This window comes from Labrus bergylta, chromosome 7, assembly GCF_963930695.1.
Source record: "Labrus bergylta chromosome 7, fLabBer1.1, whole genome shotgun sequence".
Taxonomy (NCBI): domain Eukaryota; kingdom Metazoa; phylum Chordata; class Actinopteri; order Labriformes; family Labridae; genus Labrus; species Labrus bergylta.
The window spans coordinates 13188313-13209355 of record NC_089201.1 but is presented as its reverse complement, the minus strand read 5'-3'; the positions used below and the strand labels follow the sequence as shown (position 1 = coordinate 13209355).

The 21043-nt window shown below is 44.5% G+C and overlaps 3 protein-coding genes across 4 annotated transcripts in view; 1 reads left to right on the top strand and 2 right to left on the bottom strand.

The window, feature by feature from the left end:
- The window catches only part of itga11b (integrin, alpha 11b), a 44844-nt gene extending 37878 nt beyond the window's left edge, over positions 1-6966 (bottom strand). For both annotated transcript variants that reach the window (XM_020648851.2, XM_020648852.2), the window contains exon 1: positions 6866-6966. In XM_020648851.2, the coding sequence (XP_020504507.1) occupies positions 6866-6920 (55 nt within the window). In that variant the 5' untranslated portion in view covers positions 6921-6966. The remainder of the gene's footprint in view (positions 1-6865) is intronic.
- Positions 6967-11309: 4343 nt separating this feature from the next.
- si:ch211-284k5.2 (uncharacterized protein CFAP97D2) lies at positions 11310-16560 on the bottom strand. The gene is made up of 5 exons (XM_065956798.1): positions 14487-16560; positions 14029-14109; positions 13786-13904; positions 11934-12117; positions 11310-11690 (listed from the first exon to the last, which is right to left on the bottom strand). Exons 1-5 carry the CDS (start codon positions 14577-14579, stop codon positions 11592-11594), a joined length of 576 nt encoding a protein of 191 aa, XP_065812870.1. The 5' UTR covers positions 14580-16560; the 3' UTR covers positions 11310-11591.
- Positions 16561-19083: 2523 nt separating this feature from the next.
- The window catches only part of znf609a (zinc finger protein 609a), a 38714-nt gene continuing 36754 nt past the window's right edge, over positions 19084-21043 (top strand). Inside the window, exon 1 of the mRNA XM_020648860.3 lies at positions 19084-19470. The gene's annotated coding sequence lies outside the window, so the exon portion shown is untranslated. The remainder of the gene's footprint in view (positions 19471-21043) is intronic.

Below are 21043 nucleotides of genomic sequence, written 5' to 3'. Positions count from 1 at the left end.
TGGAAGAGCAAAAGGAAAATACAGATCTACGTCAAGCTGCAACTTCCAGAAAAAAGGAAGCTAACACAGAGGTTTCAAGAAGCGGCAGTTCCTCCAGTGTCCACTAGAGTCTGTCTCCTGCAGAGAGTCAGTCCCCATAGAGCCCCATGTTAAAATGTCTAACTTTACAGCTGCAGTTCCTCCAGTGTCCACTAGAGTCTGTCTCATGCAGTGAGTCAGTCCCCATAGAGCTGGTACAAAAAAAGTTTGGGTCTCTAGAGCTCATTTCTCTCTTCAACTGTACGGGCTGAATGTTTATACTACTCACCTGTTTACATTTTATTACTGCTTAAAGGGATGTAGGATTAGGGGGCGTGGCCTCTTTGAGTGACAGATGGGACCTTTAGTTTTGCTTTGTTTTTTGTTGTTTCCTGTCAAAGCGTCTTTGAGTATTTAGAAAAGCGCTATATAAATGTAATTTATTATTATTATTATTATTATTATTATTATTATTATTATTAACCTCTGGGCCATCTTTGTGCTGTTGGAGCCTTTTGGAGGATTGTCCAACAAGTCTGAGCTCCACTACAACCAGTCACATTAAAAAGTTATTTTATTTACATGATAGCAACAATTAGCAGCTAGCTGAGTCTGTGAGAACAATACCCTGACTGTTAGTTTGTTAGGTGTTTGTCATATATTGGTTAATTTGTGGCCATGTGTGCGTGTGAGTCAAGATTGTTGCTGGCTTTCCCCGCGAAGAAGATTGAGAACTGTAGTATTGTAGTAATTAAATAATTAACCCAGTTCATGGCCTTCACCTGACGCTCGCCCTCTGACCTGAGTTGTGGGTGAGCAAGCCTCGAGTCTGCCACATTCACAATCTTCCTTCAGCCTGCCGCACATTAAAATGACACATTCAACACAGATGTGTTGAATGTGAGCGAGGCCACACAAGACGACCAATAATGAAACAGTTTTGTTCATGTCGTGTGTTAAGAGCGAGGATGTGACCAAAACAGCACACCACACACACACAGACCAACAACCAGAGGCCTGATTCTAAACACTGGGAATCTTGTGACATTTCTTGTGACCTTAGAGTAAACAAACATGGCGGACGACAGGCTGGAAGATATTGTGGTGGCTGTTGTCTTCTATTTCCTGAAAATTGACAAAGAAAGAAGTAAAACTCGATTTGACGTGGAGATGGCGTGCACATGGGCTGTGTATGTTACAGAGCGAACTGGAGGTAATCAGAAATTGGTTTCCTGTTCTTCCTTCTTCAGTCAGCTCCATTCGATACAACAAGCCTCGACTTGGGCCAGTATGGTCACTTCAGACGCTAAAAACAACATCACTCAAACATGAGGCTTCACATATGCAGTCGACAAGCCGATGGGTGACGTCACAGCGACTACATCCATTTTTTATACAATCTAAGATTTCTGTTAATACGGAAAAGTTTGATCCTCAAATCTCACCTCATCCAGGAATCATCAAAGAAATCATCAGATCATGAAAATGTTTATATCAAGTGTTTGCCTCATTTCATACCAGCCTGTGACCTTTTGACCCCTCTGTGACCTCTCACTGAGTATTTCATCTCAGTGTTTCGGTCGTCGCCTCCAGCTGTGTGAATGAGCGACACATACGGACGACTCAGCGTGCTGCAAAAATAACGGAGACTGGAGGAGAAAGGGATGATAGGTAAACTGTCTCTGTTTTATTTTCTCACAGCTGAGGGCAATCTGTTTCTGTCCGATTGGAGCCAAAGAGCAGCTCGATTTATAGCAGCAGCTAGAGAGAGACGGAGAAAGACTTGGCCAAGCAGAGAAGTCAGACGTTCTCTTATTGCTGCCTCTCCGTGAGCTGATCGATTCAGATGATCCTCTCAGGCTCTCATGACACATCTCCATCATTTTCAATGCAGACAAGAAGCCTTTGTGACTCAAAATTACCGATACTTCACTATTTTCAATACTAAATGTTTCAGGGTGACCAACTTGGTAAACAAACTTCATAAAAACAAGGTGAATTAGCCAAGCAGCAATCTGAGGTGTTGAAAAATGCCGATTCAGAAGTGCAAAAACCTGCAGTTCATCGAGTGTCCACTTGAGGCAGAAGCACCAGAAGTCTCATCCACAGCCCATGTTGAACTTTTCTTTACAGCAGACATTAACATGCTCTCAGCCTAAGTTTAAAAATCTGGTATCTTGACAACCCTCGTTCATACGTAGGAGATTTTTCCAGATGTGCCTCAGCTCCAAACCTAATTACAAACAGATTCAAGTGCAGCTGAAGCTACTGCATCATGGAAGATAATATTCTGAGAGAAACTCAACCTGAGCTGCAAACGCCAGGTTTAAAATCAGACGCAGCAGCAGGAGGAAGTAAATCAAATCAGGTCAAAGATGGGAGTGATTTAGAGTTGCTGTCGAGCAGCTCGCAGCCAAATGGCGTCTGTGTCACTTCCTCCAGCAGGCAGGCAGACGTCTCAGATGGCTCAGCATCCCTGCAGCCTGACCATGACCCTTCACCTCTGTGCGCTCTGCACGGCTCCAACACACACGACCTGGACTGTGTGTGTGTGGTGTGTGTGTGTGTGTGTGTGTGTGTGTGTGTGTGCAGATGCTGCATTTAAAAACTCCAGAAAAAATATTTAACGGAGCTCCTGGTTAGTAACTGATAATGCTCTTACTTAAAGAAACCCTGGAGAATTTAACTTCAATAGTTATCACGGGAAAATCAGCGTTGTTATCTCGAGACGACGGAAATAAATCGAGATCTTGAGGAAATGAACAGAAACTAAAGGAACCTTTGAATGACTGAGTTTGTAGACGTCCTCTTATGCCGAGGTTGGACTACACCATCTTTTGGTCTGTTATGATGCTCGCTGTGTCAGATTAGGCGATCACAGAGCCATGAACTTGTGCCACGACTTGACCGACAGACATGACCCAACCAATCACCACGACCGACGTGATGATGTTGAAAGGAAGAGGGGCGGGGCTAGACAACACCCGGAAAGAAGACTGTAAACACTGGGAGGAAAAACGACGTTTCCTCTGTCTCATAGATCCATCTCTCAGGTCCAACTTCATCATCCGTCTGTCACACGCTGTTTGGTTTGTTTATGCTTCTTTTGCAATTGCTGCACGCTCTGAGCTCTCATTGGTCAACAGCACTGATCGTAAAAGCCAGGAAAAAATCAAACATGGTGGACTTTCTTTCAGAGGGTCGTGAAGCGTCTCAGATGTGTCCTTGACTGTGGTTCATTATGACACACGACACGTTCTTCTAATCGTGCTTATAGCATGGAGTCTGACCACAGTAAAGACAGAAAAGTCTAGATTTGACTGAAGTGTTTTCATTTTGGTGCATTAATACTTGAGTTTTTAAGTTACTCTTTTTGTTCCATAAAATGTGTCTCTTCACACACGATGGTGTAAATATCAGCGAGTAAAGACAGAGAAATCTCACTCTGGTTGTCTTGGATGAAGTTTGAATTTGAGATTTTCTCCTTACATAAGAAGACACGTCTCTGCATTGGCTCGATCATCCTGCAGACGAAACTTTCCTTTTCTTCAGTTATATAATAAAGTGTGATGATCGGCCTGTTCGCTCCCTGAAGCGGAGCTGCTTCTTCGTTACAGACAAAATGAAAACTCTGAACGTCTGTGGTCACTATGAAGTGCAGCTGTGATGCCAAGCTGGCAGCGAGGGATGTTTTTGGAGCGCCACATGAGACGAGTTCAAGACAAGAGAGAGTAAACTGTTCACAGGAGGAGAAGATCAAGAACATGAACAGGATTCAGGACCTGCAGAGATGATTAACACCACCCGGCAGGGACATGAAGTAGGTGAACTCAAACTGGATAAAAACAGAGCCATCATCTTCCTGTGTGGCGCTACCAGGCGCAGACTGGCGGGTACATCAACACGATGACTGATGTGTTTAATGATCCGCCTCAGAGCAACAACATTAAAGAATGATTCAGCCTCTGAGTTCCTGCAGAGAAACCATCGCCTCACAGCCGGTGACCTCTGACCTGCAGGCTGAAAAAAATCCCAAACACTACATCTAAAAAACGTCCATGTCAGGTTCAGGAACCGGAGGAATAATGACACACCAGCTTCAGTGTGTTCTTCAGTGTATAAAAACACAATCTGATCAGAGAGAAGCGGGAAAATAGAGAGCTGTGGAGGAGGTTATTCTAAGGTCAGAATAAAAATGTTGCATCTGTCATGATTTGGTCTTATTTAGTTTTGCATTTGTGTGTATTTAAGAGTTTAGGTTTCCATGTTTTAGTTTCTCCTGTATATCCTAGTGTTGCTTGTTTAGTGTGTTTTGGTCTTAATGTTTCCTAGTAGTCTTTAGTGTTTCCTGTTTTTATTTTGTAAAGTTTCTCTTCTAGTGTATATTGTTATATTCTTGAGTTTTGTATGTCTTCAGTGTTCCCTGATTTATTTTATAGTTGTCCTCTGTGTTTCTTGTATTTTAATCCTGCCTTTGTGTGTTTCCCTCCAGTCTTCATTGTCCTGATTGCCTTCACCTGTGTCTTGTTAGTCTCACCTGTGTCTGATTACCCCTGTGTCTATTTAGTCTCTGTGTTTCGGCCCTTCTCTGTCAGTTCATTGTTTGTTGTAAGTTGAGTGTAGTTTGTTCGGCAATGGCAGAGTCTCTAGCGTTTCCAGTGTTTCCTTGTTGCTCATTTCCCATTTCCCATTTTGGGTGTTGTTCTTCTAAGTTTTTGGTTTGCATTTTGCCTCTAGCCTTCTTGTTAAAAAAATAAAAATATCTGCACTTTCTTCTCAATCCATGACAGCATCCATCAATCTGGTAATGCTTTAAAACCAAACTCTAAAATGAGCAGCTCCAGCAGCTCCAGTAGAACCAGAATGTTTTGTTCAAATTTGTCCAGGCATTTCTTGATTGTCAACATGTTAAAAAAAAAAGCCAGATGTACACAGTGCGATTTGTATGAAAGTGGCAGTGTAATGTCAGCTCATGCTTTACGATTGAATCTGTGCACGACCAGAGCTCACAAAGACCTGAGAGCTCGCACCGTACGAGTGACATCACAATCGAGCGCTCATAACACTTCCACAGGTTGAAGTCAGAGCTGCTCTCATAAACACCATCAAAAACTCTCTCTCTCTCTCTCTCTCTCTCTCTCTCTCACTTAGCATCATTGATAGACACAAGCTAACTAGCAGCTTAATCATAATTAATATACCCCGTCAGCTGGAGGTCTGCAGATATTTCCTGCCAACATTTTCTTTAATGATAGGCGAGAGGAAGACAGATAAAACAGGCATGCCTGCTGTTGCCATGGTGATTTCAGACGCTGTCTGTCACTTGCGCAGGCACAATCAGTAGAAATGAAAAAAAAAGTTGTGGAATCCGCTGGTGGCTCTGCTCTCTTTGTCTGAGTGTGTGCAGTCGTACGACCAAAATATTTAACATGTCAGAAAATCAACCGACTGGTCTGGAGCAGCGGATCCATTTGAGATCGACTGCTGGCCTCAGTGTACACTGCACAGCTAACAATGTGTAGTCGTTCGTCTTTAAAATCGTGTCTAAATCGGCCTGAAACTGAGGATTATGTTGCAGACGTTAGAGCTTGTTTCATTGCTGTTGAAGAAATCTGCTTATTAAAACCACAAAGTATGAAAAAATATGACTCGATTTATTAATACCTGATTAACCCGTTCAGAGGAAACTGTTTAACATGTTTCAGTCATTTAAATGTTATTGATGAAATTCTGACTCATTTGAATTTCCCGTTTAAAAGGAAGTGAGTGAAACATTTTTAAGCCGCAGTTGTTTCACTTCCTCATCTGCATTTAATCTCCAACCCTTCATAAACACTTTGCAGTCCAAGTTCTAAACATTGTAGAGAGCTGTCTCTACAAAGCTGTAGACCAGGTTACCACCACATGGCAACCTGCATGTCTCATGCAGGTTGCCATGTGGTGGACACTGAAGCTTCAGTGTTTAGCCAGCTCTGCATCGGTCTGTAAACCTTTCTGTGTTCTAACCTCTCTCCATTTTTCAAAAGCATTTCCAATATTGATCCTAGTTTGAGCACGTTTCTGCTCGTGGAGCTTATTAGAAACATGCAGAGGCTTTTTAGGTCGGGTACAATCACTTCTATCTGAACCAGTTCTCTTGCCCGCTTCCATCGCTGCAACACCTGTTGGTTTGACCTGATAACTGCTCTCATATCTGACAAACCGAGGGGCGTCCAAAACAGCCGTGTGGAGGTGCCTTAAAAGCGCCTACCTTCTCTGGTCCAAACAAATCCAGAGCATTCAGGACCAGAATCTAAAGTTAGAAGGAGGACATACTGGCTGCTGCATTGTTGTCAGAGAAGCCAGCACTTCAACATAGCATGTTTCCTTAATGTCTGATCATATAGTAAGCTCACTTTATCATTTCACTCACCACACATCTTACTGATTGGACCTTTAAGTCATAAACCCAGAAGAGAAAGCCTTTGGATTAAGATCTGAGGATTAATGGTGGTAATTTTTTGACAGAGTCCACAGGTGAATTAAAAACATTCTTCAGGGGAAAAGCGGACCCTTAAAAACTATTTAAAAGGCTGTGAACACTTTTCTGCAACTTTCCAACTAAAATAACTTTAAATTATAACAAGAGTGTTTAAATGTGCTTAAAAAAGGAATCTGTAAACTTAAATCTTGTATTTCTTTTATTTAAAGCTTTTGATCATCATATATCATTTCTGCACCTGTAGCGTCCCTCTGTGCACCCTTTGAACACCTGGCTGCAGCCCTGAGCTGCTATCAATCTGTCGCCATGGAAACAGGTGTTTTTTTCTATCTAACAAGGAGCTTTGATGTGAAGGTTGAAGCTCACCTGGCAGCAGGCTGCAGGTCCACAGCAGCAGCAGGAGATGAAGGTAATAATCCATGAGTGTGTGTGTGAGAGAGACTGACTGACAGAGTGTGTGAGGAGGCAGAGCACTGATTCTTAACTCTGATGAAGGAGAGAGGGAGGAGGAGGAGGAGCGTGGTGAACACACCTCCTCCTCCTGCTGCACACACACACACACACACACACACACACACACACACACACAGGGATCTCTCCGGTATCTTTAACTTCACCGTCCCTTTGCGAAACAGGAGCTTTAACGTTGCTGTCGGTGCACAAACAGGAAATGCCTTCATGTGTTTGTGATCACACAGGCGGCGCTGACGACCAGATGTTCACATCTGTCCGAAAGTCCAGCAGAGGAGAATCATGGGTTACACCGAAACCAGGTGATAACAATGAGCACAGCAACAGCACCAACTTTATCTGGGACGTGCTTGGCAGGAAAGAAAAAGATTTAAAGTGAATTAAATTTCAAAATAAAAGTTGAAAGTGAGTTTTTAGAGTAAATCAAAAAGAGGATACAAATCTTTTCAAATAAACTGAAAGTGTAAAGACAGGACTTAGGCGTAAACAGGTGAACACATGTAATCAGTACTCCTTCATTAGAGGCAGTGGAGAGTCCATCATATCTCACCCAGAAGCTTGGATTTTGATCCCCAGCTCCTGCAGCAACATGTCCGATGTGTGCTTGGGAAGGACACCTAACCCTGAGTTGTTCCCTCTGCTTTGTCAGCCGTGTATGAATGAGTTAATACTGATGGACTCTTTACACAGCAGCCTCTACCATCAGTGTGTGAATGTGTAGGTGTGTCCTGCGGTGTTAGGGTTAGGGTCAAGCTCAAGTCCATTTGCCAGAACAGAGAAGATAAGTGGGTGAGAGGGGTCCTGGACTCTGTTTGGGTTGGGTCTTTGTAGTTGAGATGTGAGAGGGTTTGGGTGGCCAATGATTCTTGAAGCAATATTTGTGATATGAGTGAGTTTACTTTTGTTTGCAACAGTTAGCATGTTGAAGGGGCAGGGTGAGCAGTACAGGAGGATGGGCTGGATGGCCAAGAGTCTAAGCTGGCAGCGTTAACGAGTGTCAGTGGTGTGTTGATCAAAGCTCAGCTTATTGTCCAGGGTGAGTCTGACTTATCAGAACGTGATGACCTCTCGACAGTTTCCTTGTTGATGCATGTGGGTTATGGGCTGTATGTTAGAGATGAGCACCTCTTTAGTTTTGGTGACGATGAGTTGGAGCTTGTTGTCTGTGCAGTGAGATATGGTGTGCTGCTAGTCTGTGGCTGAGTTACTGTATTGTCGTTTAGAAGTCAAACCATGGCTGTGTCGTCTGAGTGTGTGAAGTATGTGATAACTGTCGAGGGGCGGGTGCAGACGGAAACAGTCCACTAACTGAACTTTAATAAGTTCAATTTAAATATGTTTATTAAATGTTGTGCATTTGAGTGAAGCTGTTCTGATGATAAATGTGCAGGTAAGATCTGAAATATGAATCTGTGCACCGTTCAGGAAACAGGAGGGAAGTCGAGCTGCTTCATGGTGACATCACAGCCAAGACAATAAACTGCTCTGAGATCATGTTAACCACACGGCGGAGCAGCAGACATGCAACTTTAATAAACGTCTGAGCACAGACGTTTTATTTCCTGACACTCAGTAAGCTCCACGACACACTGGAAAAATACAACTTTGAACAAATTCAGCACAGAGAGTAACATCTGTCAAGTCTTTTTATTCTGTGTCACTCGTTTGTGTTTACAGAGCTTTAAAATGTGTCCAGCTAACAAAAGCAGAATTCCCACATCAGAAAATATGAATGTAAAGGTCGTCTGTGCCACACTTTAATCAGACCTATTTTTGTGCCATAGTGAAGTATAGATGAAAAAAATAAATCTTTCTTCCCCCGTTTATGGGCAGGTTTTCTTTAGTGTGACGAGGTATGGACTTCTCCTGTGATTCTTTCAGTCCAGATACCTTAAACCACACGGTGTGATGTCACTCTACTGCGGCTCTACCACAGACGTGTAACATCCTCCGATCTCGTCCTGCTCACAGTGAAGCTGGTTTTCTGCGTCCACATGTTATTGTTCCACTTGTGTTTTGTAGCTCGGTTTGTTGTGTAACGTCCCGCGCTCATAAAGCTGGAGGAGCAGGTCTTTGTGCCGCTCCCTCTGATCTTAATAAAGTGAAATGTCATAAAACAGGGAAGGATTTCTGCTCTCCAATAAACCGAGGCCGATCATGTCTGCGTGCAGGAGGTCAGACTTTATTTAAACTTATTAGGATGTTGATCTCTGGTGAAAGAGCTCTGTCACAGGTCACTTCTTTAATAAAATAACAGAATAGAGTAAGTGAAGTGTTGGTTTGGAGCTGCTTGGGATGTCGGGCATGGACGCTGCTTAATTGGTCCCAGATGCTTCGGTTCTCTTGGCCTCAGGAGGCGTCCAGCCGTGCTCAGCAGCAGGACAGACTGACGCTGTAAAAAGGGCTTTTCCACTTCACGTCCCGCATGTTTACTCCACATACTGGTCTCACCAGCAAACGGATGAACATTCCTTCAGTGAGAGAAGCGACACACAGGAGCAGCTGGAGGACGGATCTTCAGTCTGAGGAGGACAAACTGAGAGAGTGGATCCACCTGATCACTCGTTCATGTCCCATATCTGTTAGATACCGTGCATGTGTTGGACGCTGATTCAAGGCTCCGGTGTGATGTGATGATACCCCTAAAGAGCAGTTTCAGTCTTATAACGTTGAGCACAACATTCAATCAGTTGTAGAGAGACAGAGACTCCTGTCAGACAGGGATTCAAACCAGGAATCTCCTCACTGTTAGGGCACAGCGCTAACCACTGTACCACCATGCAGCCTACAAACAAGGCAAATATAATGTAAAAAAGTAAACCTATGTTTTGGCTCCAACACGAAGTATACGTGTAAATATGGGACATTAATGTAGGTGAGGAGCTGTGGATGAGATGAGATCCTGATGATTAAAAGCAAACAATCAAGGGATGAAACGTCCTCTCAGTGATGAGACCAGAATCTCCTTTCTGCTGCTGTGAGCTCTCTCTCTCTCTCTCTCTTTGTCTCTCTCTCTCTCCCTCTCTCTCCCTCTCCCTCTATCTCCCTCTCTCTCTCTCTATCTCACTCCCTCTCTCTCCCTCTCTATGTCTCTCTCTCTCTCTTCCTCTCTCTCTCTCTCCCTCTATCGCCCTCTCTCTCTCTCTCTCTCTCTTTCTCTCTCTCTCGCTCACCCTCTCTCTCTCTCTCTCTCTCTTTCTCTCTCTCTCTCTCTCCCTCTCTCTCTCTCTCTCCCTCTCCCTCTCTCTCTCTGTCTCTCTCTCTCCCTCTCTCTCTCCCTCTCCCTCTATCTCCCTCTCTCTCTCTGTCTCTCTCTTGCTCACCCTCTCTCTCTCCCTCTCTCTCTCTTTGTCTCTCTCTCTCCCTCTCTCTCCCCCTCTCTCTCTCTCTCTCCCTCTCCCTCCCTCTCTCTCTCTCGCTTACTCTCTCTCTCTCTCCCTCTCTCTCTCCCTCTCCCTCTATCTCTCTCTCTCTCTCTCTCTCGCTCACCCTCTCTCTCTCCCTTTCTCTCTCTTTGTCTTTCTCTCTCCCTCTATCTCTCCCTCTCTCTCTCTCTTCCTCTCTCTTCCTCTCTCTCTCTCTCCCTCTCTCTCTCTCCCTCTCCCTCTATCTCCCTCTCTCTCTCTCTCTGCTTCTTACTGGTACAGCTGTATTACCAAAGGAGAGATGTGTGTTCACTGCCACCTGGTGGAGAAAATAATATATCATTTTTAAATGTCTTGTTTTTTTAAACAAAAATATATACAGTAGGTTACAAGGCAGGGGCGTGTCCAGACTTTTTGGTCTGGGGGGGCCCAACTGGGGAACTGACTTATGTAGGGGTGGGTTTCGTACTGAGCGTCATGTGCAAACACAAACAGCTGAATGTTTCTCTCTTCACCTGGAGTTTCTCCTCCAGCCTCCTCGTATTTATTCTGCAGAGAGTCAGAGTGAGCTGATGTGAGAATGCAGCAGGGTAACGTCTTTAGCGCATTCTTGCAGGTTCGGCATCATCAAGAGTTTGAAAGCCTTCCTTCTTCTCTGTCTTGTGAATTATACGTGCAAAATATGAATTAAACAAAAATGTTCACACTGACATGTCAAGAAAACTTCAAGTAGCCTGATGTAACCCAACAATCATAGTTATGGATTCTGGGGTGGCTAATCAGATTTCAGGGAGGGCCATGGCCCCCCTTGTCACCCTGCTGGCTGCACCCCTGGAGATGTGGCGGACATAGCGACACCTTTACACCTCACAGATTGTTCATCATTAAATCAGCATCTTGTGTTTCTTTCCCAACGCATCATGACGGAAATTAAGAGTGGTGAGCATGAGGCGCCAGAAAGTCCAGAAGTAAAACATGTTTGATTCATTTTATTGGATTTAAAGGAGTATAAATTACTGAGAGACAGACATTGAACACCTAATCTACGCTGGAGGTGAACATGTTTACCTCCCACCCAAAAGAAGAAGAATTTAGCTGCTGTAATGTTAGCTTTAATTATTAGCATGCCTGGCTAACTAGCTAACAGCTGACAGTTAACAAACCAAAAAGCACAAATCATGAATTTAAGTTATCTGCATGCATGTCACATTGAGGTCCATTTTTCTTCTTCTGGTGAATGATTAAGCGTCTGTGTCTCAGGTTTCTCTGTTGCTTCCGTCTGTGTCGGTATTGCTGCAGCTCGTCGAGCACTTGCTGCCATCCACAGCTGCAAACTTCACCTTCCTGCGTGACCTCTGCAGTCCCAAACACACAACAAGGGTCACACATTTTTCACGCTTACATTCATTCTTAAAACACTTTTAATGAATGTAGCGGACACTTAAACCTTAACTGGTACTAAGACAATTCATTATAATTAATCTTGTGTGAGTGTTACTCGCTGCTTTTAATTTGCAAGAAAACTGAAAAAGAATGATAAAGGTGAAGAGATGTTTGGAAACAGTATTATTGACTCAATTGTCGATGTTTGGACTCGCCTGTTTCTCCGCGAGTCCTCGAGGGTACCGGGAGATTTCGTCCCGCCGATGCTCCACCCTCTCCCAGTCATCCAACCACATCTGGCGGCGGTACTCTGACTGACGAGCTGTGATTCGCTGGTGGATGGCCTGATTCTGACGGCTGACCAACATAAGCTCCTCCCTCCTTTTGTCAGCGTTCAAACTGCGGAGGAAGACAGAAAAATATTGTGCAAAGACGCACAAAAGTTGTGTTTGAACATCACTTCCAATTTCCACATAACTTGGCGTGCCGCTGTCCGCTAGCGCTGCTCGATGTCACTCTAGTCAATGCTGCTGGTCCACGCAGCACGGTCCGTCTCCAGAGCGGCCAGCAGCGCCACTCCACTCTGCTACATTTCGAATTCACACTATTTTCGACAGGTTACGCTCCAAGCATGCATTAAGATGAACAAAGTAGATCGGCTCAGACAGGAAGTTAGACAAGGAAACGCACAGAGCGTCCGATCAATTTCAAAATAAAACACACAACATAAAGTCAGGGTTGGTAATTTTCTCCAGATCCACCTTTTAAGATTCTGGTTGAAATTGTCTTTAGGTCCAGGGCGCTGGTGGCGCAGTGGTTTGTGTGCTTCCCATGTATGGAAGCTGTAGTCTTCCAAGCAGGCGGCCCAGGTTCAAATCTGACCTGTGGCGCCTTTCCCGCATGTCATTCCCCACTCTGTCTCTCCCCCATTTCTGACCCTATCCACTGTCCTGTCTTTCAAATAAAGGCCCAAAAGCCCAAAAATAAACCTTTAAAAAAAAGAAATTGTCTTTAGGTCCTTGCAGAAATTAATAACTCATGTTCTCTGAAAAAGGAACAAAGAAAATCTGTCATCTGTATCAGTTGTAAGCCTGTAAAAACTTTGACCAATGTCTGCCACGAGGTACCAATCTGATGAACCAATCAGACGCCTCCCTGTCTCCCTGCTCGCTCTCTACCGCTTGCGTGCTCTAACCCACACTCAAAGCGCGTCACAGATGACGGAGTTTATACTGTGAGTTTACTTACCGCTGAATGAAACATGAGACAACGTAGTTTCTACACAATGTAAGAGATGTCCACTTCAGGAGCAACGGCGCTCGTGCATGTAAGTGGGGGGCGTGGCTTTAGAGGGAGCACAGAGGGGAGGGGGTGGGTGCAGATGGAGCACTGAGGGAATGCTACTTTTAAAATCATGCTAGTTTTCTAAAAGTGCCAACCCTGCCTTTAAGTCCAAACAGACACTGAATGAATGATAAATCATCCTCATAAAGACAAAGCTACATGTCGTTTGCACTAACTCAGGTGTGCAACTTTCCCCGCTCTGAGATTCCAGGTAAATGGAACGCACCACAAATCCCAGAGACCACCGTAACACACGTGAAAATCCAGATCAATAATTCAGCAGCATAACAGAGCACGACTGGTCACATCAATTATTTAAAGGTCCAACAAGGAGCTCAGGCGGCATCATAGCAATGTTAAAGAGCTCAGAGTGAGGAGGAGGAGGAGGTTTATACATCCAGTCAAGAGAAGAAACAGCAGGTCACCATGACAACAGAGACACAAGGCTTACAGTCAGAGGCGTCACCTTAGCTTTTTACATTATACAGATTCTCTTTAAAAGCGTCCCTAGTCTATCTAACCCCCAATGATGAGAAAAGTCCATCCTCTCCATCTTTTTCCTGCTCCACTTTTCAGAAAATGTGTGCTCAAACAGGCCGTTTGGAGATTTTCCCTTCATGACATCACAAGGGGCAGTAACCCCTCCCCCAGATGGGTGACACTCCCACAGCCAAGAGAGGGGCGTGGTCAGACACAGCTCACTGAACAAGAATAAGAATATACCTCCTCAGGTGGTAATGGTTCCGATGGTCCACCAGGCCCTGAGAGCCAACGATGGCGGCCAGTTTGGAGGCCAGAAGGCGGTTATCTCTGTCGATGATGGACAGACGCTCATCCTGCAGCTGAGTCAAACACAGGACAACTTCATATGCATCGTTCTGAACTTTAACTGAGCGCAGGTTTCAGCTTTGTTCATCTCCCAGGATGAATCACATTAAAGTGGATTATGTGCGTCTGAACACTGACCTGCTGTTTTTTGAGTTTGAGCTGGACGTGAGCGGGGGTCCTCAAGCCCTTGGTGTCCACTACAGGCAGGGAGGAGGTCACCTGGACAGGTAATCACAGGTGAGTGCAAAGTGAAAGGTGAGGAAGCAGCCTAACTACAGCGACGCACATTCTACAGAGGAGACATCCAATCTGCAACCAAAATCACCTACATGGTAGACAATTTTCAAATCTGAACCGATGTTAAACATGAGGACAGTTTCAACCGTCATTATAATCCTCTGAACGCGCACAAGACGATTCATCCTGACCACTACACCACACACCTGCTGTTTGTAGTAACAACTCCAGAGACACGAGATCTCACAGAAACTCACACCATTAAACGTGACTTCAGGAGAAAAACAAACACCATCAGCAACACCAACACATCATCCGGAATGACCGGCACTCCTCCACCATCCCCCTCGCCCTCTCACCTTCCGGCGGTGGTTGTCGTAGTCGTTGTGGTCCCATCTCTGCTGCAGGAAGCGGTTTGTGACAGGTTTCAGCGGCTGGTACGACCTGTGCATGCTGCTGCTCCTCTCATACTAACCTGAACTGCCTGCTGGACCATCGAGGTGTGTGTGTGTGTGTGTGTGTGTGTGTGTGTGTGTGTGTGTGTGTGTGTGTGTGTGTGTGTGTGTGTGTGTGTGTGTGTGTGTGTGTGTGTGTGTGTGTGTGTGTGTGTGTGTGTGTGTGTGTTTGCAGGTCTGGGGGGTCATCACCATGGAGATGTACCCCTCTTTATGTCACTGGAGCAGATAAGGTTTCTGTTAATTGTTAATGAGGTGAGGAGGCGCTCACTCAAACACTTCACCGTCTCTAAAGCAACATTTATACTTGTCATGATTTTATAGTTTGAACACTAAAAATGTAGATATATTTTACAGCTACGTTATGACATGAAACTGAACGTTGCCTTTACAAGCAGGAAAAAAGGTAACATCCTGCTTCCTGCACATGGTCAAAATGAAGCTGCATAAGAGAGTAGACGTGGGATTCTTCCCGTCCGGCTCAGAGACAGGGTTATGAGCAGGAGAGAAGCTCGCAGACAAACAGTCTGTGTTTCTTGGCATGTGTAGCTGCGGTGAAACTAAACTACCTCAGTCCTCTTCCTCCATCCGAGAGACGATCATGGACTCAGGTGGGGCGGCCATGTTTGGGTGGGTGTAGTAAAATATGTTTATGGAAGTCCGTTAGGGTGATATAATCGGAGGAAAACTTTCGGCATGTCGTCTTTTTTTTCCCCATTCTGCTCTTTTGTCAGGAACACTGACTGAGTGAATAATGGACGAAGCCACCAAGTCCTCCCCCGTGTGTTTGTGGAAGTGGGCGTATCGCGTTAGCTCAGGCAGGTCATGGAGTCACGCTCTGCTTTCCTGCCAGTGATAACAGCTGATCTCATGCACGCCCTCATCAGCTGATTCGCTTCAAAGCATATTGACTAATCTCACTCATGCCGCCTTTTTTAAGCTGCTCTCTCCTGCCTCCGCTCCCTCTGCAAGCTGCATTTGTAACCGTCCTCCACGCCAGCTCCTCCACTGTGTCTGACTTAATCACGCCATGATGTCGTCGTTGATTCTCCCTGCGTTGGCTTTCCTTATATGCACAGGAAGAGCAGGAGTGTGTGCTGTTCCTGCCTAATGCTTTCCACGTAAGCATGTGGAAGGGCAGGGAGATAAATATTAACATCTTCAACGCTCTTGTTGCCGTCGCCATGTTTGTTTGGCTGACACCGGGGTCAGGCGTTCACATGCCGCAGCATATCGTTTTCTCTCTGAGTTCTCCAGGTAGAAGAATCAGGTTTCTCAAAATCAGGATGAGGGCGTACCTATTGAGTTTCATATTTTGAATATTCTCAGAGTTTAGATTTTCTGTCTGGTTTTATTTTGTCTCATTCATCCCTGGTGTTGCTTGTTTCCTCATTTGAATGTTTCCTTCTTCCGTCTTTAGTGTTTCCTGTTTCATTTTGTAATTTCTTATTCTTGTGTTTCTCTAGTTGCAGCGTGTTCCTTCTTCCAGCCTTTTTCTTCCAGAGAGCCTTCCTGTGTTTTTTTTTTACCTTGCCTGCCTTCTCCTTTTTCCTGAAGATTTTGGATTGGTTTGGTCCGCTGATTGTTTACCTGTGCACCGACCTCGACTGATTATTAAACTCCGCTTTTAATGAACGCTGATAATGAAGTAATGGAGAGAGATTTTATCGAGCCAAGGAGGAAGCTGCTCCCGCACACTGCTTCATATATACTCACACTTTGCACCATGGACGTCCTCTGAAGAAGACAAAGACACACCAAGAAGTCATCAAGCTCTCACATGTCTACACACTGCCATAAAAATAAAAGCCCTCGGGTCGTATCAAAGAGTTTGGGAAAACCCCACAAACTTCCCGCTCAAAACTCAGAGTCGTAAACATTTCAAACAGGAAGCTAAAAATAGCTCCACACTGGCTCCAGCTGCTCCGACCAAACACATTTTGTTCAGCTGGATTAAAATAAAATAAAACAAGTTCAAGGTCGCAGTAGTTTTACGTTATATCGTTTGTACTCTCTCGTCACCCCGTTTGCTGTGAATATTTTAAAATATTACCTTCTGCGTTCACACATTTACGCTCCCTGACTTCACACCGAATCCTTTACAGCGAGCTGCAGGATCAACAGATTCAGATATTTGAATTCACACATTCACCACACTCAGACAGTGTCAGGAAATTAGTTTGTGTGAGAGAGGTTCAGGTCTCTTAGGGCGTTTTAACATCTGTAGATCGTTTGCTCTGGTCTGAATGATGGATCAGTTTGTTACCTTGTTGCTTCATTACATGGAGTTTGGTCTGTGGCATTTACAAGAGGACCAAAATGTGTGATGCACAAGGACAGTGCTCTCTGTTCTCACATACACACACAGTGTCCGACATGCACACACACACAGCGCTGCTCTGCCCTTCTGGCTCTGCTGATCCTGTCTGGCGGGGCGTTCATTTCATAATAAAGAAACATTCTCTTGTTCTTCTTTTACAAACTGAGTTCACTCAAAGCTTCTAGTCGACGTCTTCTTCTCCGTCATGTTCCCTCTGACTTCTCTTTCACGGACTTCATCTGAACCCAGCTGATCTGGAAAGTGGAGGCAAAATATAAAATAATAATAACTGTGCTGGTCTCAGAATAAAATCAGGTTAGAAATGACTAGAATATAAAACACACTAATTTTATTCTGCAGCTTCTCCTCTGAATGCTGATGAAACCGGGCGCCAGAGGCAGAACTCAAAGAAACGTTCGACAATTCAGGACACCATGTCCTCTGTGTGTGTGTGTGTGTGTGTGTGTGTGTGTGTGTGTGTGTGTGTGTGTGTGTGTGTGTGTGTGTGTGTGTGTGTGTGTGTGTGTGTGTGCGTGTGTGTGTGTGTGTGTGCGCGTGTGTGCGTGAGAGAGAGAAAGTGTGTGTCTGTGTGTGTGCTGTGATGAAAAGCCGTGGGGGACTTCATTCATTCTGAAGTCTGCTTGTTATTCTCTGAACGACTCCACATTAAAAAAATAAAGTTTTATTATTTTTATTCTGTCTGTATCGTCTTTCCATAAATGGCGTCTGATGGAGGTCTTGTTTTGAAGGGGGGAGGGGTCAGGGCCAGCGATGGAGTGCGTGTGTACACTGCTCCGCTCTCATTTTTGAGCTGCTCATCCAGCTGATCTGTCTGTTTACATCCTGACAAACTGTCACTTTGAATCGCCACGCAGACGTATTCCTGATTGATTCACACTCTAATTTCAAGTGATCAGCTCTCTCCCACGCACACGCACACACACTCCTTTGTTCACATCAACAGATCAATCTTTGAAATGAAATGAGAATCCATTTTATAACCCTTTGATACCAAAGGTATTTCGGAGGTGACATAAACCTGCGTTATTATTAATGACCAGCAGGGGGCAACTCCAGGCAACAGGCTGTTGCAGCCCGAGCAAAGGACAAGCTTGTACTAAATTATGGTGCGTTATACTTGAAAACTCCTTCATGCAAACGCGAGGGAAGGGGGGTTGGAGGTGTGTCCAAGCAACAACCTCCGGTGTTAAAAACTGAAGCCGATGCTGAAGTGTAAAATCCTGCAGTTCCTCGAGTGTCCACTCTGGCTGCAGAAGCACAGGAAGTCACACACACACCCATTCTAAAAAGCCTGTTTTTACAGCAGGGATTAACATGTTTACAGCCTGGCTCAAAAAAACAAATAGGTCTGATTAGCTCATGTCTCGATCGACACACACTGTACGGGGGGGGGGGGGGTGAATGTTTTGATGACTCATCAGTTTTGATTTGATGAAGGATAAGAGTTATTCACAATAAGGCGTGTAGCTGACCTGATTGACAGGTGGACGCAGTGTAACGGTTTGTCAAGAGGCTTAAAACCCGCCTCAGCTCCAGCTCTCAGCCTGTCCTTAGGTTGACTGAAAGTTAGACTGAAACAGCATTTCCAACATGGAGACCGCCATCGATGGGACTCCAGCGCTTCACTCAGGCTTCAATAATATTTACATTCTACTGGTGTGTCACTGGTTAAGAGCGGATGCTTCAATTTGTTTTGGTTTCTTTGCTGGTGATCAAGGGCGACATCTACTGGATCAAAAAGTCGCACATTCTTCCTTAAAAAAAAAAAAAAAATTTTTTTTTTATATATTTCACTATCACTTTATTTTTCTGCTTATTGACTTGCAGTTGTTGTCTCTCACATCTTTCTCTCTTTCATTTTCCACTTACTTTCTGTATTGTTTTGACGAATATACCAAAAGAAATTAGGGGAAACTATCTTGGCAATAAACCGGATTATTTTAAAATGTTCGCCATGGTAAAATATTCTGACACACAAAATAAGAAACTGTGCGTATGTATACATTTTTTCATTTATTTGTATTTTAAATAAGTTACAATAACACTGAAAGACATATGTTTACGATCCAGTGTGACTTCAATGCACTGACTCCAGATCCACTCTGTTACATGAATCCAGTTACCCAGTCCCGGTCCAGGGGCAGCTGTGATCCAGTGTCCGGGTTTTGGCTGCATTGGAACCTAACAGCCATTTAGCCCCACTGTGCTGTTTGTCTGTCTGTTGCTGTCTGCGTGTCTTTTTCCCGGGATACCGTTGATCTGGAAACTCTAGGAATATCACATCCGGTCATGGAATACCTGGGAGTAGTTCTACCTTCGTCCAGGACCGAGCAGTGACTTCTAAATGTCGGTGATCCCCGCTGTTTGCCCGTTTTCTCCGGGATGTGACCGTGTGATGGCTGCGGTCCAGTGAACTGGGAGCACGTTGACTGACTGCTCTGCCTGTTCGATCCACCAGTTTGTTAGCGTCTCCTCACTGGTCTAACTGGGATTATTGGCGCCTATGGAGTGCACATGAACGTTTGTCGGAACGGGATTACACACGGGGTAAGTGGACATGATGAAGCGGGATCTCTCGGTGGGGATTTGAACCCACTCTTTCTCAAACGCGGGCTAGCCTGCTAGCTGTCCCGGGGTTAGCCTAGCCTGCTAGCTGTCCCGGGGATAGCCTAGCAGGCTAGCTGCTGTCTTTGTCTGGAGAGACCGGGGAGCTAAGGGACATGCGTCCATTATCGGACACGTCCCTGTCTGACCCGCTTTTTTCTCTCACAACATTACATTTTAAACTCTTTGTGTACACTTATATTGAACACACGAACAAATGTGCTTCTCTACATTTGAAGAGGTTTTTCCTCATTTTGTGGCTGCAGGTTAGATATCTGTTCAACAGGCCGTCCGTCACTTTAAACCTGTTTGTTCTTCTGATATTTAGTTCATTTAGACATGCTTGTTGCGGAATTATAATACTCTTTTTGTCTTTCAATACTGCTAATATGAAATAAATTGGATGAATTAGGGTTAGGGGGGGGTGAAGCTTGTCCGATAATGGACGCACAGGTGTGACAGGGATGTAGCGCCGCAGAGGTGATTGTCCATCACACGACAAGCGGGACGCCAGGTCAACACTTACATAAACGATCTTTGCTGCACTGACAACATGACTTGTAAATGGTTTTAAAATGTAAAACGATACATCCAAATGTAAGCGTAGTTGTCATTAAATAGTAGCTTAACTTCCCAAGTAACACGGAAATACAGGATTGTAACCGTCTGAAGTGAGCAGCGCAGCGTCCGATAATGGAACTAATGAGCATCGTAGCGGGCCACGGTGGGCCTCGATCCAGTTTACTCAAGTTAAGCCTAATATGTCATTTATAAATTCTTGTGGGACTGTAAGTTAAGTGTCATTGTGTGCTGATGATGCTATAATTACTCAACTTAAGCCACCGTGAACCTTTATTAGCGTGTGTGTTAGCTTTGGGCTAGAGAGCAGTGGGAACCAGGGTCGACGGGGTTAGCCGCTGCTAGCCTGTTAGCTTCCAGATTAATTCAGCTAACGCTCACTGGTTAGCTGGCTAAATGGGACTGGTGTGTTTGCAGCACTGTAATGTATTATTTTGCTTTTCCAACCAGCTGGTTTAACCCTCAGAGATTATTAGCATTTTGAGCTAATCCCTTAATTTCTTCAAAGATCATCTAAAGTGGCTAACTTTAATAAAGGCTAACTAGCTTCACGATATGAAGACACCATGAACTGGATAGCCTGGTTCAACTCTGTAGCTTTGAGATTTAATTATACTGTTTGCAATGTAACCTGTAGACTTCTAAATACATTTTTAGCATTATTGCACAACATTAGCTTTTGATCGAAGGCCTTTAACTCCAGTGTCAACTTCTAGGAAGATTAATACTATTTGAGTTTCAAACCATTTAGTTGTCACAAGTGTGTAGGTTCAACAGTGGGTCTTTATTGGGTTTTAATTCCAGTGAGTGTGTTTACATGGATTTGAGTATCGCGGTTATGAGCTGTATCTCGGTTTTGTTCATATCTAGGATATGGCGTTTCTGTGCATGCACACAGAGAAACCTGGTTGTTCATGTCCCTTTAGTCAAGATAAAT

Bases quoted from the DNA above. Each gene is read 5' to 3' on its own strand.
- si:ch211-284k5.2 (XM_065956798.1), bottom strand. From the start codon at position 14,579: ATGCACAGGTCGTACCAGCCGCTGAAACCTGTCACAAACCGCTTCCTG. The intron at 13,905-14,028 runs GTCAGTGTTCAG...TGTTTGACTCAG, and splicing joins TCAAACTCAAAAAACAGCAG to CTGCAGGATGAGCGTCTGTC. The intron at 11,691-11,933 runs GCGAGTCCAAAC...TTGGGACTGCAG, and splicing joins GAGGACTCGCGGAGAAACAG to AGGTCACGCAGGAAGGTGAA.